This window comes from Perca flavescens, chromosome 8, assembly GCF_004354835.1.
Source record: "Perca flavescens isolate YP-PL-M2 chromosome 8, PFLA_1.0, whole genome shotgun sequence".
NCBI classification, from domain to species: Eukaryota; Metazoa; Chordata; class Actinopteri; order Perciformes; family Percidae; genus Perca; species Perca flavescens.
The window spans coordinates 13,431,898-13,448,618 of NC_041338.1; the positions used below are offsets into that span (position 1 = coordinate 13,431,898).

A 16,721-nucleotide genomic window follows, 5' to 3' on the forward strand; every position below is an offset into this window, starting at 1 on the left:
AATCGGACACTTAGTATAGAAGACGAACCACCAGTAAAAACTAACACAACAAACACGCAATAAATCATCTTTGTTTTCAGCCAAGGTGATGTTCACTTAAAATAAACAGAACAACTTTGCAATTAAAATTAGTTGTTGTTATTTTAATAACTTCCATGTTTCAACCCTCTTCATGTTTTCCCGATCTCCTTGATTCAGCTTCCAGGCATTTGGAATGACAAGAAATTATGACCTCACTAAACTGTAAACCATTTATTTGTCCTCCTTGTCTTTACTTTGTTTCCTCACCTCAACCACTTCAAGCAGCACCCCAGCAGACACAGTCCCGAGCCCAGCCAGAAGAAATGGCACCAGGATCTGAAGCACCATGGAACAGACTGACTCAGCAGGTGCACCAGAGCCACCTGCATCCTTTGCTCTCATAGATCCACTAAACCTTGAGCTACCATAGAGTTGATTCGGGAGCAGAAAGTCCGTCTCAGTGTAATCCTGTGGCTCATAATGGAGAATGGTGTTGACTGGTAAAATATTCCCATTAGAGCTAACATGTTGGGGACTTCCAGAGTGTTGAGATGAAGGCAGGTTGGATCCGTACTGTTGGCTGGTGCCTCTGCCCACAGGGCCACTTGGGGGCAGTTGCACATCTTCTGACTTTGGGACAACCATGGTGTAAAGCTGGCAGGATTATTATTATTCCTCCTGCTACGGGCTCCTGAGAAACAGCGGCGCCTACACTGGTCACAAAAAGTTGGCCTACAAGAAAAATGAGCAACGGCAAAAATAAATAAAACAATAGCAATAGTGAATTGGTGGATGCATAATAGTAAAGCAATACAAAACGAAGAAAAGTGAAGTCAAAAACGCAGCATTTAGTTATACAGTCTTGTGTCACAACAAGTACTGTGATATTATGTGACTTATTTCCCTTCCATGAAAAATCAAGTGTGTGACTGGCATGTGGAACGCTTGGCTGTCACAGACGCTGTCTCACAGTCATCTGATGGCACATATTGCCTGCATTATCATTCTTCATGCCTGTTCCCATAAGCAACACTAAGGTTGCATTGTCTGACTTGGACAATGCTCTTCATTTGGAAGTCCTAAGAAATGGACTTCCAGCAGCTGAAGTTATCAAGTTTATCAACAGCCAAGCTTATCGAGTTGTGAGTCAGGAATTATACAGAATGTATGACTTGTTTTTTATACCCAATCTGCAAAAATTGGCATATCAACAAACATACTTGTCAACGATGTATCAATAATAATCAGGATAGTCTGCTTCATCCCACTGAAAAAGCTTTTTAAAAAAGTGTTTATATAAATTATAGGTTAAACCGCAGTTAGTAAGTTTGATGGAAATACATAATTTCATCATGTTAAATATTCATAGTCAAGCAACTTCTAATCATCAAACCCTCATTGTCAGAAAACCTATTTTACAAGCACCATGTTGTAAGCCAAAAACGTATTAAATCATTCAAGTGCTCAATTTTATAAGAAGTAATAATGTACCCATAGAACTGCAGATGCACAAGAGTATCTAAAGGGAAGTGGTACATCAAACTAACACTAGGATTTATTCTGTTAAGCTGTAATCATCCCCAAGAAAAAGTTTTAATTCTCATTTAAAATCAATTTGTAATGCTTAGTTTCTCTTGGAGTGTCTCGGTCTCTCCAGAATCTCTGCTAACACAGATACTGCTACAAGCAATGAGTCAAAATGTGTATTTGTATGTATTTCCATTTGAAAGTCTGATCAACATTTGGTATGTAGTTAGGAGTAGAATATAAAAGTGCCTTACCCTTCATGGGAAACCGTAGAAAAAGAAGCAGCATCTATTCTCACACTCCACTGCTAACCGTAATTCTTCCTTGTGGCTCTGTCGTCCTCTGAATCGTGTGCCGCTGAGTCTTCAGTGTGACATTACCCTACTCTCCCCTACACACGCACGCGCACACACACACACACACACACACACACACACACACACACACACACACACACACACACACACACACACACACACACACACACACACACACACACACACGATGAGACAAAGGAAACAATCAGGTAACATAAAGGTCACCAGGTCACAGGTTTAGTTCTATTTGGCCATACTACATCACTAAGTCAGTCATGTGCTCAAGTAAATTCACGTGTGTCTCCAGAGTTGAGGGAGTCCAAACAGCTGCATGATAAGGGAATGCTGTGTTTCGGGACCACCTGGAGGTCCAAAGACTAAAGGCCCCACATACCTTGTTGTCAAACACGTACACCAACAGATAGGTTGTTCTAGCCCCCAGAGAGAGATCGAGTGAACTGAGCAATCACGGCCACTCAAGACAATGCTTGTGATTCCACCAGCTGCGCGACGCCGCGCCTTCCAGAAGCGTCCAAGAAGCGGCTCTCCGCTCTGCTGCACTACAAATACGCATTGCATTGTATGTGCATTGTAGGCCTAGTGTCTCGGTCTCTCCAGCATCTCTGCTAACACAGATACTGCTACAAGCAATGTGTCAAAATGTGTATTTGTATTTATTTGAAAGTCTGATCAACATTTGGTAAAAATAGTAGAATATAGAAGTGCCAATTACCCATAATGGGAAACCGTATAGAAAAAGAAGCAGCATCGATTCTCACACTCCACTGCTAACCGTAATTCTTCCTTTTGGCCTCTGAATCGTGTGCTGAGTCTTCAGTGTGACATTACCCTAACTCTCCACACACACACAGACACACACACACACACTCTCTTTCTCTCTTTTATGTAGTGAATGCATATTCAAATACAATGGTGTAAGACTTACACATGGGCCTATTTACATAACACTAACATATAAACTTACATATACAGTACATGGATTTTTTAAGGTAGGGCATTGCTGGCATATACCAAAGGACTTAAAGGCATATGCTGGTTGGTATGAATAATAAAGAACGATCGAAACTCAAACAATAAACATCTATCTATTTATCTATCTCTATATCTATCATTGTAATACATTTAATATGCATCTTATAATACATCCATTATTCATCCAGCTTCATCGCCTCTGGACTCTCTTTCCCATGAGCACTATCGACCATTCACAAAATCACGAGACTCATCATGGGACCGTGTAGCCTTTAACCTACTGCAGCAGTGTTTTGGGTCACCGATGCAGACAGTATGGCGGTCGAAACCATCGCACCTGACTGGGAGTTTGACCGTTTTGACGACGGTTCACAAAGTGAGTACAGCGTCCAGTCCTGACTTGTAGTGAAACTTACCGACGTTATAAAGTGTAGCTAATACATTAACGTTAGCTTCCAGTGCTAGCTTACGATGTTAGCAAGATGCTTTAACACTAGGCACCGTCTAGTTGCTGGCACGGAACAAATCTTACTCTTAATTGCAAAAAAACTGGATACCTTTTAAAATTGTTTCACTTTTTTAACTGTGCTTCAATTGAACGTCCAGCATATCCAGGCCAGTTGTAATGTTAAGGGTTACTATTAAGTGGCATCTAAGTTAGCTAACATTAATCATCGCCATTAGCTACAGCTGGTCAGTTTGACAGCCTAATGACACTTGAGTAATTTTGACAGTAGCTAGCAATAAAACCGCACGAGTGGCGGACTGTAACGCAAACTTTAGTCCATTAAAGCAAACAAAATGAACAATGGCAACGTTAAGTTACGAAATGGTAAGTTAATGTGTTGTTGTTTTATGTTTTTGTATGTATTTTGATTATGAGTCCTCACCAAGAAAGTGGATCATATCACTCCAGTTCTTATGTCTTTACACTGGCTTCCTGTGCCTCAAAGAAAATACTTTTCTGATCTGTTTGTAAACTATGAACCACCCAGACCTCTCAGATCGTCTGGGACAGGTCTGCTATCTGTCCCCAGAGTCCGAACCAAAAAGTGGGAAGCAGCGTTCAGTTTTTATGCCCCACATTTCTGGAACAAACTTCCAGATAGCTGCAGGTCCGCTGCAACTCTCAGCTCTTTTAAATCAAGACTGAATACCTTTCTTTTTGATGTGAAGTGTCTTTGATCAAACCCTTCACCCTACAGAAATACACACAGAGGTTCAACTGAAGAACTACAGCAAATTTCTGGAGGACTACACCTCCCAGCTGAGGGGTATCGAGGAGGCTCTGGATGACTCCATTGGCGATGTGTGGGACTTCACTCTGGACCCCATTGCCCTGAAGGTAAAACACTAGTGACTGTACATGAAACTTAAAAAATATTGACATTGCTTTTACACAATCTGCACTTGTGCAACTTCCTAAACAATACCTTCTACTCTCTTTCAGCTTATCCCATATGAGCAGTCATCATTATTGGAGTTAATTAAAACAGAGAACAAGGTAAATAAAGACAAACAGAATCTGTAATTTTTAAGTCCCATATCCACAAAGTTAGGGTTATTTTTTTTTTTTCGATAATTACTTATTTGTCTTGTGTGTAGGTTCTGAACAAAGTCATCACAGTTTATGCTGCGCTCTGCAGTGAAGTGAAGAAGCTCAAGTATGAGGTAAGCACAGTCAAAACGGTGCATTTTGTGCTATTGTGAGGTTAGCTTGGTTTGTGTTTTTTGTTATATCTGCCCTGTTTGAAGCATACTGTGTGTATCCTTGAAGTCTAAGAAATGTGATGAATGCATTCCCTTCCTCTTTTAAAAAACTCGTAAAGCCGATTTCTTAAAGTATTTTAAATCCAGTATTGTTTACGTCCATGCTTACTAGCTTGTAATGTCCGTCCCTGCCTTTGCTGGCGCATTGCTGCATATCATGTGTTACACCACCTGTAGATCAGTGTAACACAATTGGCAGGACTGTTTCGCATCACAAGATGAGCAAAACAGGGAAAAAGCTCCATAGCGTTACTAAAGGTCTAAACCTTTTTAATCATCATCTCTAAATAGATGTTAATATCCTTGGTTTGTGTTGTTCTGCGAAATGCTGATTCTGTGTCCTGAATTTATGTTCCCTTGCAGGCAGAAACAAAGTTTTACAATGGCTTATTGTACTATGGAGAAGGAGGTAATCTGCTGTTACTACTTACTTTTATGTTTGTCCTCTGTGGTACACAGTGCTTCTTGATTTAAAAAAAAATAAGACTTATATGTGCATTTGTGTTACAGTGTCTGACACTAGTGTTGTTGAAGGAGAGTCCCAGATTCAAATGGGCAGATTTATCTCATTCCTTCAGGTAGGCAATGAATACTTTCTGTCTTAATGTACTGTAGTTTGAAATCCAGACGACATTGATAGTTTCTCTCTTTGTCTTTTGGTAGGAACTGTCCTGTTTTGTGTCAAGATGTTATGAAGTGGTGGTCAACATTGTTCATCAGCTAGCTGCCCTCTACAACAGCAACAAGTAAGATCCATCAACTGAAGCAAGTTACACAGTGACTGTCCTGTTCTTGTTGGATTGGCACAGATACCCACGTTGTCAAAAGAGCCTTGGTGCACTTTACATGCAGACAAAACAACAACTTGCAGCCTGCATTTCTGGTTTAAGTACTTATTGCGTGTTTGGCTCTGTTACAATGCAAAAGAACATGTGCAAAAGCCTTTCTCCTCTCAAATCTTAGGGGTGCAACAAAAATCATTGAGTCGTCAGGTGTCCATTTCCAGGTGGGTTTTAAGATTTGGTTAGGTGTATTCATCTCTTTTCTCTATCTCATCTATCTAAATATTTCTTACTGTGTCTGTTATGTGTTCCCTCTGCAGATAGTGTATGAACACCTGGGGGAGTTGTTAGTAGTTCTGCTCACGCTCGATGAGATAATGGAAAATCATGGCACACTAAAAGATCACTGGAAGATGTATAAAAGGTTAAAACACACACACACACACACACACACACACACACACACACACACACACACACACACACACACACACACACACACACACACACAACCAATGAGACAAAGGAAAAGCAAAATTCCAGAATTGTTTTGGGCTACTGAAGATGGCACTCATTTAACATTTTTAACTATGGATCATGGGATAATAACTGAAATATGTATTAGATTAGATTTGCTTAGAAAAGCCAAACAAAACGTTAATAATGTGCAGTAAAGTGCATCTCTATTATTACTATTGAGCCCAATTTCTATATATACCGTAAGTATAACATGATCAACAAAATACTTGCTTTCAATTTAACTAAAATATATGTACATTGATCTGACCTAGAAATATTTTGTATTATTTCCAACACTTTCTGCATCGATACCTAGTTTCATCTCTTTAAACCAGATAGTAGTTTATGATTTTATTTCAACATACAACATTGCTTTAATATATAATGCTTCTGGGATATTACTCTAATGTAATTAAATCCTCCTGTTGTAGGTTGTTGAAATCTGTGCACCATAACCCGGGGAAATTTTCCATTCCTGAAGAGAAGCTGAAACCATTTGAGAAGCTTCTGCTCAAGCTTGAGGGACAGATGCTGGATGGCATGATACTACAGGTGAACTAATTTCTTTCAGGCCTTTATTCATTTTCTGAGGTTGAGGTCTTTGCTAAAAAAAAAAAAAAAAAAAAAACTTTTATTTTTGTGCTTTTATGCAAACCGGGATCAATTTCTCAACTGTAAGCGTAGGTCATTTTTAACAATAGTTGAGTCAACACGTTCTGCTCATGTCCTCTGAGCAGCATTAGCCTCATGATGTTTACGACTGTGTGACAGGCCTGTGTGGAGCAGAGATTCGATGATCCTGGGGAAGGAGTAGCTGTTGCAAAAAACACTGCTTTTGCCGAGGAGTTTGCCTTCAACATTCGCACCATATTCACCAATGTCGAGTCCAAAATTGGTCAGTTTCTCTTATAAACTGGTTTCTCCTCACTTTCCTGCAACTTCCATGTTAATTTAAGTTTGTTGTGTCTGTGTTGTTTTCAGGCGAACCTTCAGAGATTGACCAGAGAGATAAATATGCTGGCGTCTGTGGTCTCTATGTGCTTCACTTTCACATCTTTAGGTGTGTTGACAAAAAGTTCTACAAGGCACTGCTCGACGTCTGTAAAAAGGTAGTTCAGCGTTCTTGGCCTGCCTCTTTTCTCTATCTGCGAGAGCCCTCCCTCATGTTTTTTTTTTTTTTTTTTAATCTCGCGTAATGGAAACCTCTCACTCACGTGTATTTGTGTCTGCCTCTTCCTCTAGGTTCCAGCTGTCACTCTGACTGCAAACATCATCTGGTTTCCTGACACTTTCCTCCTCGCTAAGGTCCCAGCCGCAGCTAAACTGATGGATAAGAAGAGTCTTCAGGCCATCAGAGCGCAGAGAGACACCTACCTGCAGCAAAGAGCTCAGGCACTAACAAAGTCAGTGTGGAAAAAAACATTTATTTAGTTAAATTTAGATTTTTAGATTGATTGTTTCTATTGTCTCTTCTCTTCAGGGATGTTCAGTCCTACTACGTGTTTGTAACTTCCTGGATGATGAAGATGGAGTCCATTCTGTCCAAGGAGCATAAAAGCGACAAGTTGGCAGAAGACCTGAACAGCAGGTGTAATGTCTTTGTACAGGTATGGACTGACAGTAATATCCACTAACAATGCTCAGCAGGACTACAGAGTAGGACACAGCATTCACATGTTTACAATTATTCTTCAAACAGCCCTAAATACACTAAGATGCATTAATTATCCTAAAAAAACAGCCAAATACCTGTGTTGTGTTCATCTAAATAAGCTGTCTATAAGATCCATTTCATAAACTGACCACACGAGATGTGAAACGTGGGGAGCTTTTACATAACAAGTTGAAAATATAACCTCTTAACTAACAGTTCCCTTTGTGATTCCTGTCCCTCACAGGGCATCCTGTATGCATACAGCATCATCACCATTATCAAAACCACCATGAACATGTACATGTCGATGCAGCGGCCCATGACCAAGACCTCTGTCAAAGCTCTGTGTCGACTGGTTGAATTGCTCAAGGTGTGTGTACCTTTTTTAGAGTGTTTGCATGCTTTTCACCATTGTCTGTCTGAGTTAAAATAAGTAAATAATAAGTTCAAGACGCATGATGTTTCTGTCCCGTCAGGCTGTGGAGCACACATTTCACAGGCGGTCCATGGTCGTAGCAGACTCTGTTTCTCACATCACTCAGCAGCTGCAGTCACAGGCCCTCAACGCCATCGGCATCGCCAAGGTAAATCCCAATTAATGGCGTATCGGAGGAGTTGTGACATAAGTGAAATGTTTACATTTTTTGTAATTGGAGGTCTAACTTTGTTTTGTTGGCATACCCTTAAGAAAAGGGTGATCTCTGAAAAGAAGTACAGCGAGCAGCGGCTGGATGTGCTGTCGTCTCTGGTGCTGGCAGAAAATGCTCTGAGTGGACCAAGCACAAAGGAGCGACGCCTGGTGGTGTCTCTGGCACTGTGTGTCGGCACGCAGCTGGTACGTTGGCACAAGTCGGTGATGGGATGCAAGCACTTTCGTTTCTTTCATTTTGAATCTAAGCTTGACATTGAAATCTCTGGCCATTTTGTAGAAAACGTTTAAAGATGAGGAGCTGCTTCCACTGCAGCTTGTGTTGAAGAAGCTGGATCTGATAAGTGAGCTGAGTGAGAGGTGGGATTTGGTTTTTGATTTTATCAAGTTGAACGAAATGTTTTAGTCTGTGCACGACGCAATCTGTTTTTGCTCCCGAGTGATTAAGCCTCCAGGCAGTGGAGAACACTTCCAGACGTTTTAAGATGCTGCTGCTTGGTGTGGAGCCATTGTGACAAACAGATTTCAACATCCTTGTTGAATCAGTGACACAAAGAATTAAGGCAGTTCTGAAGGCGAAAGCCACCACTAGCCTGCCCAGTGGTAACGAGGCATGACGGATCCATGTTCTCATTCCGTTTACGCCAAATTCTGACTCTGCCATCTTAATGTCTCAACAGAAATCAAGACTCATTAGACCAGGCAACATTTTTCCGGTCTTCAACTGTCCAATTTTGGCCAATTGTAGCCTCATTTCCCTATTTTTAGTGGAGATAAGCTGTGCCCGGTGGGGTCTTCTGCTGGTGTAGCCCATCCGCCTCAAGGTTGCGCGTGTTGTGGCTTCACAAATGCTTTATCGCATACCTCGGTTGTAACGAGTCAAAGTTGATCATCTTGAATCAGTCGGCCTATTCTCCTCTGACCTCTAGCATCAACAAGGCATTTTCGTCCACAGGACCGCAGCATCCTGGATGTTTTTCCTTTTTCAGACCCTTCTTTGTAAACCCTAGAAATGGTTGTGCGTGAAAATCCCAGTAACTGAGCAGATTGGGAAATACTCAGACCAGCCCGTCTGGCACCAACAACCATGCCACGCTCAAAGTTGCTTAGATCCCCTTTCTTTCCCATTCTGACATTCAGTTTGGAGTTCAGGAGATTGTCCTGGACCTGGACCACACCCCTAAATGCATTGAAGCAGCTGCCATCTGATTGGTTGATTAGATAATTGCATCAACGAGAAATTTAACAGGTGTGATTTAGGTGAGTGTGGACAGCCAGTTGTTGTGCTGTGATGTCTCTTAGGCAAAGCTCTTGCACAGTAGTTTTGAGAACATAACAAAAACAAACAGTTCATATAAACCAAATCATTAAGATGCTGACATCTCAAATACACATTCATCCCTTTGGCAGGCGACTGTCATCGAGCATCTGTTGAAACCAAAGGTGGAAGGAGTACTAGAATATTGTGCTTAAGTCTCAACGTACTGTTACTTTAAAGACATTTTATAATTTGCTTAAATGGGACAGGCGGCTGCCCCTCGGCAAGTTAAGGTGAACTTTTACAGTGTATGTATGTACAGTATCTCGTCAGCTGAGTGTCAGCTGGGTGCAGTGTCCCATGATGGGTTAACATTTTCCTGGAATTGTACCTCTTTTTTTTTTTTTTTTTTTTTTTAACACACACACACCTGCTGATTTATCTCCTTTCTTCTGTTCCTTTCTCACAACTTAATGTGACTTCTGTTTCTACTCCGTAACGTATGCGACTTAAAATGTAGCAAAGTATGATAAAATTAAAAAGTACTTAATTAAAAGTTAAAATTACCAATTTTATAAAAGTACAAAATCGTACGACTCCGCTTGAGTAACGAGAGTAAATGTAAGTAATTACTTCCACCCCTGGTAGTTACTGGCAGAACTATGTATACAGTACGTTCTAGGCACGAATCCTTTCATGTAGGCAATTTGATGTTTTCTTTGACCTACTTTAAGAGTCTTGAGTAAGCATACTTAGGGACTGTTTTCCTTTATTCCTCAGGGTCAAGCTGCAGTGCAACTGTAGTTTCCTTTACTGGCACCGAGCTGTGTTTCCTATCTACCTAGATGATGTATACGACCACGCCATGGACGCAGCACGAATACACGTAAGACTGATCGCACGCATGATCTTTCTGTGGGCAAGACTTGTTTCCCTGTCCGCAAGGATCACAAAGGATTGTTTTTAATCAATTTAAGAGGAAGTTGAAGTTGTGATTTACTGCTTTCCTGACACATGGAAGACTGGGTCTTCTCATTTTTATAAACTATTGTCTCTTTGTTTATAGTTTGCTTTTAAATGTTTCTCTTCTGCTTGTGTGTGTTTGGCTTCCTGGATGATGTTTGTGATTGGTTGGAGCAGTACATGTTTAGTGCGCTGCGGGACAGCGTGCCGTCCATGTTGCACGCCAAACACATGGAATCCTGTGACCAGCTACTGGAGAGCTACGACAAGGAGATCATGGATGTGTTTAACGAGGTGAGAACCGATGAAAGAAAGTAGCCAGGTAAAATAAGGATGTTGGAGGATAAAGTGAGAGGCAGAAATAGGATATAAACAGATTGGCGCACAAGCATCGGGAGGTTTGATTCAAATACTTGGTCTCATTTTGTTCTGGCTTTTAACTCTTGTAGCACCTGCTGGACAAGCTGTGTAAGGAGATTGAGAAGGACCTGCGTCTCTCTGTACACACCCATCTGAAGCTGGACGACCGGAACCCTTTCAAAGTTGGCATGAAGGACCTTGCCCACTTCTTCTCCCTCAAACCCATCCGATTTTTCAACCGCTTCATCCATATTAAAGGTGATGGAAAAACTGTGTTCTTACATGTGCACACAAGGGCGTAGGTTTCATTTTAACATTGAGAGGGGGGGGGGGGCACATTAAGTGAGAAGTCTGGGGGACACACATTAAGGGAGGGATCTGTCTGTCCAATTTGTACCTTTTTTTTTTTTTTTTTTTTTTTTTTTTTTTTTTTTTTTTTTGAACACTTCTGATGGCTAATGAGTTCTTTTTTTTTTTTTTTTGGGGTAGAATCTTACAATTTTAACATCTTTTTCATTTTCTAATAGCATCTACTGCACTTATTTGAATTAAAAAAAATGCATCTCATGGTTTGTTTCACTGGTGCTGTGTGTGCTGGGTTATGCTGACACCTGCTGGGAAACTGTAAGAGGAGGTTGAGGGTGTAACTGACAATGATGTGTCTTATTCTTTTTATGTCCTTTGCAGCCTATGTAACCCACTACCTGGATAAAACGTTCTACAACCTAACCACTGTCGCTCTGCATGACTGGGCCACCTACAGTGAGATGAGAAACCTCGCCACGCAGCGCTATGGACTTACCATGACGGAGGCACACCTGCCCAGCCAGACCCTGGAGCAGGTCTGTGTGCTTGCAACCCTACGCATCATTTCAGTCAAAGAAGTATAGGTTATACATGGTTGATTTATAACTGGATCCCCTGTTTGTTCTCATCAGGGTTTGGACGTTCTGGAGATCATGAGGAACATTCATGTTTTTGTCTCGCGCTACCTCTATAACCTCAACAACCAGGTAAGACATGTAGCCTCCATATTCCCCTTCTCTCTCTTGACTCAAGCAGGTGTCTGTGCGTTATATATAGTTGTTGCTTTCCAATAGATCTTCATAGAAAAGGCCAGTAACAACAAGCACTTGAACACCATCAACATCCGTCACATCGCCAACTCGATCCGGACCCACGGCACAGGCATTATGAACACCACGGTGAGTACACACGGAAGGCAGTGGTGTGTGCTTTTAGTCTGTCTCCATTTGTTTTTTTGTTTTTTTTTTTCTCTCAGATATGGGCGTATCAAGGGCTTTTGGCTTACCTGTTGCCCATCTTTTTCTCTTCTTTCATCAGGTGAATTTCACCTACCAGTTCCTGCAGAAGAAGTTTTACATCTTCAGTCAGTTTATGTACGACGAACACATCAAGTCCAGACTCATCAAGGACATCCGCTTCTTCAGAGAAACAAAGGACCAGACTGATCAGAAGGTAAGGAAAGGCTCAGTCCAAATGTATTCATTTTACCACACCAGTTACACAAACAAAGCACAATAGGCCGATGGTGAATATTTGCAGGGGTGGAAAGTGTTAGGCTTTAGTTTGGTCAGATGGTTGTTGAGCCCCAACTGGTGAGAGCTGGAAACTGAAATCCAGTAGTTAGCGATTGAATGAACCTGCCAAAAGTTTTTCTTATTAACAGACTTTCAGTAAATCCAGGGACTCTTTTTAGATTTTCTGTTCCTGGAACCAGTTAGCGGTCTAATCCTCCTGAAGTTTCTGTTTTACAAATACTGTGTTATCATATCACTAGGCCCAATAACTTGGCTCTCTGCCACCAGCTCCTGTTCAGCTGTAGTTGTCTGTGTTTTTATTGTAGTATCCGTTTGAGCGAGCGGAGAAGTTTAACCGTGGCATCAGGAAGTTGGGCATTACTCCTGATGGACAGAGCTACCTGGACCAGTTCAGACAGCTCATCAGCCAGATTGGTAAAAAAAAAACAATGCATACGTACATGTCGATCTGTTCTTGGCATATAATCTGCTGGCAAATGTAAACCAACACCAATTTGACCCCGTTTTCTTTAAGGTAACGCCATGGGCTATGTGCGTATGATCCGTTCTGGAGGCCTCCACTGTTGCAGCAGTGCTATCAGGTAAAAAGGAGTTGTGTACATCTTGTGCTAATATGAAACGCTGATAGGATGGTCTTGGGCTAAATCAGAATAATTTAATGACTTAATTCTTGATATCTCAGATAAGTCTCTTTTTTTACAGTTGCCCTAAAACCTCCGTCGTAGTTGACAGACTAGAAATCCACCTGTTTGTTTATCTTATTCTTTTGTTAATTTGCAGCTTTTGCCCGGTTTACTCCAGGACTCGTCCTAATAAAAGTAGAGTAAAATAACCCTGCGCTACTTTCATTTCATAAATTTTTATTGTGGGGGGGAAAAATGTATACCTACGTATGCACGTACAGAATATATCAGTCGACACAAAAAACAAGACCAACGTCTGACATTTGGTGGAATCTTGCTGAATTTGAACATCTTTGTCATTTTCTAATGGCATCTACTGCACTTACTTGAATGAAAGTCTTGGACTGAAACTGCCTTAAAGTCTCTGAAATTCTCTGATTGATTAACTGGATGCATTCATGTTATTTTATGTAAATATTAACATAGTAACTTATGTTTCTAAAGTGGTTTCTGTCATGTCGCACTAGTATGTTTTTGTGTCTGTCATCTCCAGGTTTGTCCCTGACCTGGAGGATATAGTCAACTTTGAGGAGCTGGTGAAGGAGGAGGGGCTGTCGGAGGACACCCGGAAAGCTGCTAGGTAGGGCATTTGAAAACCCTGCACTTAATGTCTTCAAATTATAACTTACATGTGTTTTGTTTTTTTGTGTGTGGATGTGTCCCTTTTGTGGACTGGGGTTATTTTAAATCCATTGTCGGCTCCAGTAGGCGTTGGGGTTTAATATTTCTGTCAAGCACACAAGATACTTGAGCTATTTTCAGTGTAGTTCCATTTTTACACCTGCAGAGGGCACCACAGCAAGAGAAAATGTAAACCCGTTGTTTGCACAGTTCTTCAATGTTGTGTGTCCTTCCCAGTGTCCTAGATTCAGTGTTGGGAGATCTGACCAGCAACTCTGCAGAGGGGACAGAGTACTTCAAGATGCTGGTGGCGGTGTTTGCACCGGAGTTTCGCAGTGCCAAGAATATGCACCTGAGGAACTTCTACATGATTGTACCCCCACTGGTCAGTGTCGAGACCTTTCTGTCGTGTCTGCGTTTCTACCTGTCGCGCTCTTTTCTCTGCCCATTTGTTTTTCTTAACCTCTTCTCTCTGTTTGTAATTAAAAACAAATCTCTCCCATAGACGGTGAATTTTGTGGAGCACTCCATCAGCTGCAAAGAGAAACTCAACAAGAAAAACAAAACCGGAGCTGCTTTCACAGATGATGGCTTTGCTATGGGTGAGTGGGCTCCAGGGGTGTGTCTGTCTGTGTGTCTGTCTGTCTGTCTGTCTGTCTGTGTGTGTGTGTGTGTGTGTGTGTGTGTGTGTGTCTGTGTGTCACATCAGCTTCATGCTCGACACTCTGCTCTGTGGCTGTTGACTCCCCTATCGTCTTCCTCTCTAATACCGCTGTTTTCCTCGCTCTCGCAGGTGTGGCGTACATTCTGAAGCTGCTTGACCAGTATCTGGAGTTTGATTCTCTGCACTGGTTCCAGGCCGTCAGAGATAAGTACAAGAAAGAGATGAATGCTGTGGTGAAGGAGCAGAGCGTCCAGTCTGCCAGCCAGGATGAAAAGTTGTTGCAAACTATGAACCTCACTCAGAAGAGGCTGGATGTCTACCTTCAGGTACAGTGCCTGTTGGCATGTCAAAGATGCACACACACTACAACTCCCTCTAACTGGGGGATGTTGACAGGTGACAGTGAGGTGTTTTTTTTTTTTTTTTATAGCCTAAATGTTTGACGTTTTGGCAGCATTAAACGTATCCTGAATTAGCTATTGGCAGTTCCTGTTTGCAATGTATCCATGGATGTTATTTAAACTAGTGCAGTGTGTGTGTGTAATTGCTTGGTTCCCAGTATTTTCATTCACAACTTTATCTAACTATAAGCGTGGTTCAATCAGGCTTGGCTACAGCTCGCATAGGGATTCGGCGTGTCCACTTTTTTTCCTGTCTAGCCATCACAATCCAGGTAGCGATGTGGGGGGGGGGCAGGGAGTTTTTAGAACACTGCGGCGCAGCTCTCCCTTTCTCCTCGCACAGTATCTTTGCCCCTCGTCTCTCCCTCCGTGTCTCGTGTAAAACAGTTGTTCGCTCTGACCTCTTTGTCTTCCTTTTCCCTTCAGGAGTTTGAGCTGCTCCACTTCTCATTAAGCAGCGCCCGGATCTTCTTCAGAGCAGACAAGACTGCAGCCGAGGAGACTCAGGAGAAGAAAGGTTAGGTGGTGTTTTAATGATTAATGGAGTCTTTTTAATTATGCAAAACCACCCTGTCATACAGGCTTTTTGAAAATGATTTTTGTTCATAGAAAGATAGTACCCCAATTAATGAAGGGTGAGGTCAGTGTGTCTTCATCCTCCTTTTAGATCTCAGAAAAAACTTACTTTCCATTTTTTTCCCCCCACCAGAAGAAGCTTCCAAAGCAGGAGGTACAACCCCCACTGAACCTGCCTCAAAGTGACCCTCCAGATCAGTGTCCACAACTTGAGTACTGACAGATGAGGGGAGTATGCGCCTGGCCAGAGGAGGAAGTTTGAAGAGAGGATCTCGAGCAGCAGATTGCACTGAAATGTTTGTGTGCAGTTCAGGCAGAAAGGACCATAAACTGGATGAAACGACAGACAATTGAAGGATATTGTTTCTCTTTACGTCCCATGACAAAGCAGTCCTCTTCATTAGAGGAAAAGAAATTGTGCTTAAGTGTCCTTTTTTTTTTGTTTGTTTCCGTTCTACAGAAACATCAATTTAACATCCCCTCAGCTTTGAAGTGTTTGCAACATCTAAATAAATTCAGTTTGAATTTGTAGCATTTACGCAAGCGACTGCAATTTAAAAAAAGGTCAAGTGGTGTAACAAGTGTAAGGTGAAAGTGAATGCTTTCCTCTGCCACACTGCCTTCTGATACTCAGCTGTATGCGTGTCCTCTGCGAATCGGAGACTAATTCAATCAATGACAGATTTGCATTTGTGTTTTCATTTCCTTACTTTGTGTCCAATGTACTAATTGTGATTGTTCATGGCCTTCAATGGCAGCTTTGTTCATAATCCCTCTGTAGATTCTAGCACAGTAATGAGGACTCTTGAGAATGTTTTCAATGTATAATGTTCTCTGTTTGTGTGCCATATTTGTCTACTGCTCGTTTGAGTTTTATACATTTGTATGACTGTATATGCCTTTCTGAACACCATAACCTAATTCATTTCGAAATAATGCATCTAAACACAATATTCTGAATGTAGCGTAGGACAAGACTTTAATTATTTGTCTGCAGCACCAGAGATGTATCATTACATTTTTATTTCCCAATTTTCTCTCAATCAACATGTGAAAATGAGGCCATAATTTGGTCAAAATTACATTCCATGAATTGACTCGCTGAAGAGAAAGTTCTGTAAAGTCTTTGAAGACTAATAAAGCTTGCACAAGAGAATGTAATGTCTCTCAATGATACGGTTTTTATTATTGTAATGGAAGTCTTTAAATTCAGTTAAGATACTGCAAAAGGTTTAAAGCACAAATGACATGCTAAAGTAAATGTTTGCTCTGGATGTTTCCTGGTGTAAACATTAAAACTGTGTACTATAGAAACCTAATTGCACACTTTTGCATGCAAATTTGTACATTAAAACTGATTCCAGGAAATGGAGTTTTAACTTAAGGGGGTCCCTGAGTTTA

The 16,721-nt window shown here is 41.4% G+C and overlaps 2 protein-coding genes across 5 annotated transcripts in view; one reads left to right on the forward strand and one right to left on the reverse strand.

The window, feature by feature from the left end:
• The window catches only part of slc41a2a (solute carrier family 41 member 2a), an 18,350-nt gene extending 14,856 nt beyond the window's left edge, over positions 1 to 3,494 (reverse strand). The window contains exons 1-3 of one of the 3 annotated variants that reach the window (XM_028584711.1): positions 3,416 to 3,494; positions 1,803 to 1,939; positions 289 to 753 (exon numbers count right to left, since the gene is read on the reverse strand). In XM_028584711.1, the coding sequence (XP_028440512.1) occupies positions 289 to 666 (378 nt within the window). In that variant the 5' untranslated portion in view covers positions 667 to 753; positions 1,803 to 1,939; positions 3,416 to 3,494. The other 2 variants (XM_028584710.1, XM_028584712.1) reach the window with 2 other exon arrangements.
• washc4 (WASH complex subunit 4) lies at positions 3,047 to 16,476 on the forward strand. 2 transcript variants are annotated; one of them, XM_028584701.1, is made up of 33 exons: positions 3,047 to 3,234; positions 4,064 to 4,203; positions 4,309 to 4,362; positions 4,464 to 4,529; positions 4,992 to 5,037; positions 5,139 to 5,206; positions 5,292 to 5,374; positions 5,592 to 5,634; positions 5,731 to 5,834; positions 6,361 to 6,481; positions 6,701 to 6,824; positions 6,911 to 7,038; positions 7,172 to 7,332; positions 7,410 to 7,536; positions 7,828 to 7,953; positions 8,060 to 8,167; positions 8,272 to 8,418; positions 8,513 to 8,592; positions 10,271 to 10,376; positions 10,631 to 10,747; positions 10,903 to 11,071; positions 11,501 to 11,655; positions 11,752 to 11,826; positions 11,914 to 12,018; positions 12,158 to 12,292; positions 12,681 to 12,789; positions 12,890 to 12,956; positions 13,552 to 13,638; positions 13,917 to 14,064; positions 14,185 to 14,281; positions 14,473 to 14,669; positions 15,171 to 15,261; positions 15,454 to 16,476. In XM_028584701.1, the coding sequence occupies exons 1-33, from the start codon at positions 3,174 to 3,176 to the stop codon at positions 15,504 to 15,506; spliced, it is 3,498 nt and encodes a 1,165-aa protein (XP_028440502.1). In that variant the 5' UTR covers positions 3,047 to 3,173; the 3' UTR covers positions 15,507 to 16,476. The 2 variants fall into 2 exon arrangements, with proteins under 2 accessions (XP_028440502.1, XP_028440504.1); XM_028584703.1 differs by having other exon boundaries at positions 15,457 to 16,476.
• Positions 16,477 to 16,721: the final 245 nt, after the last annotated feature.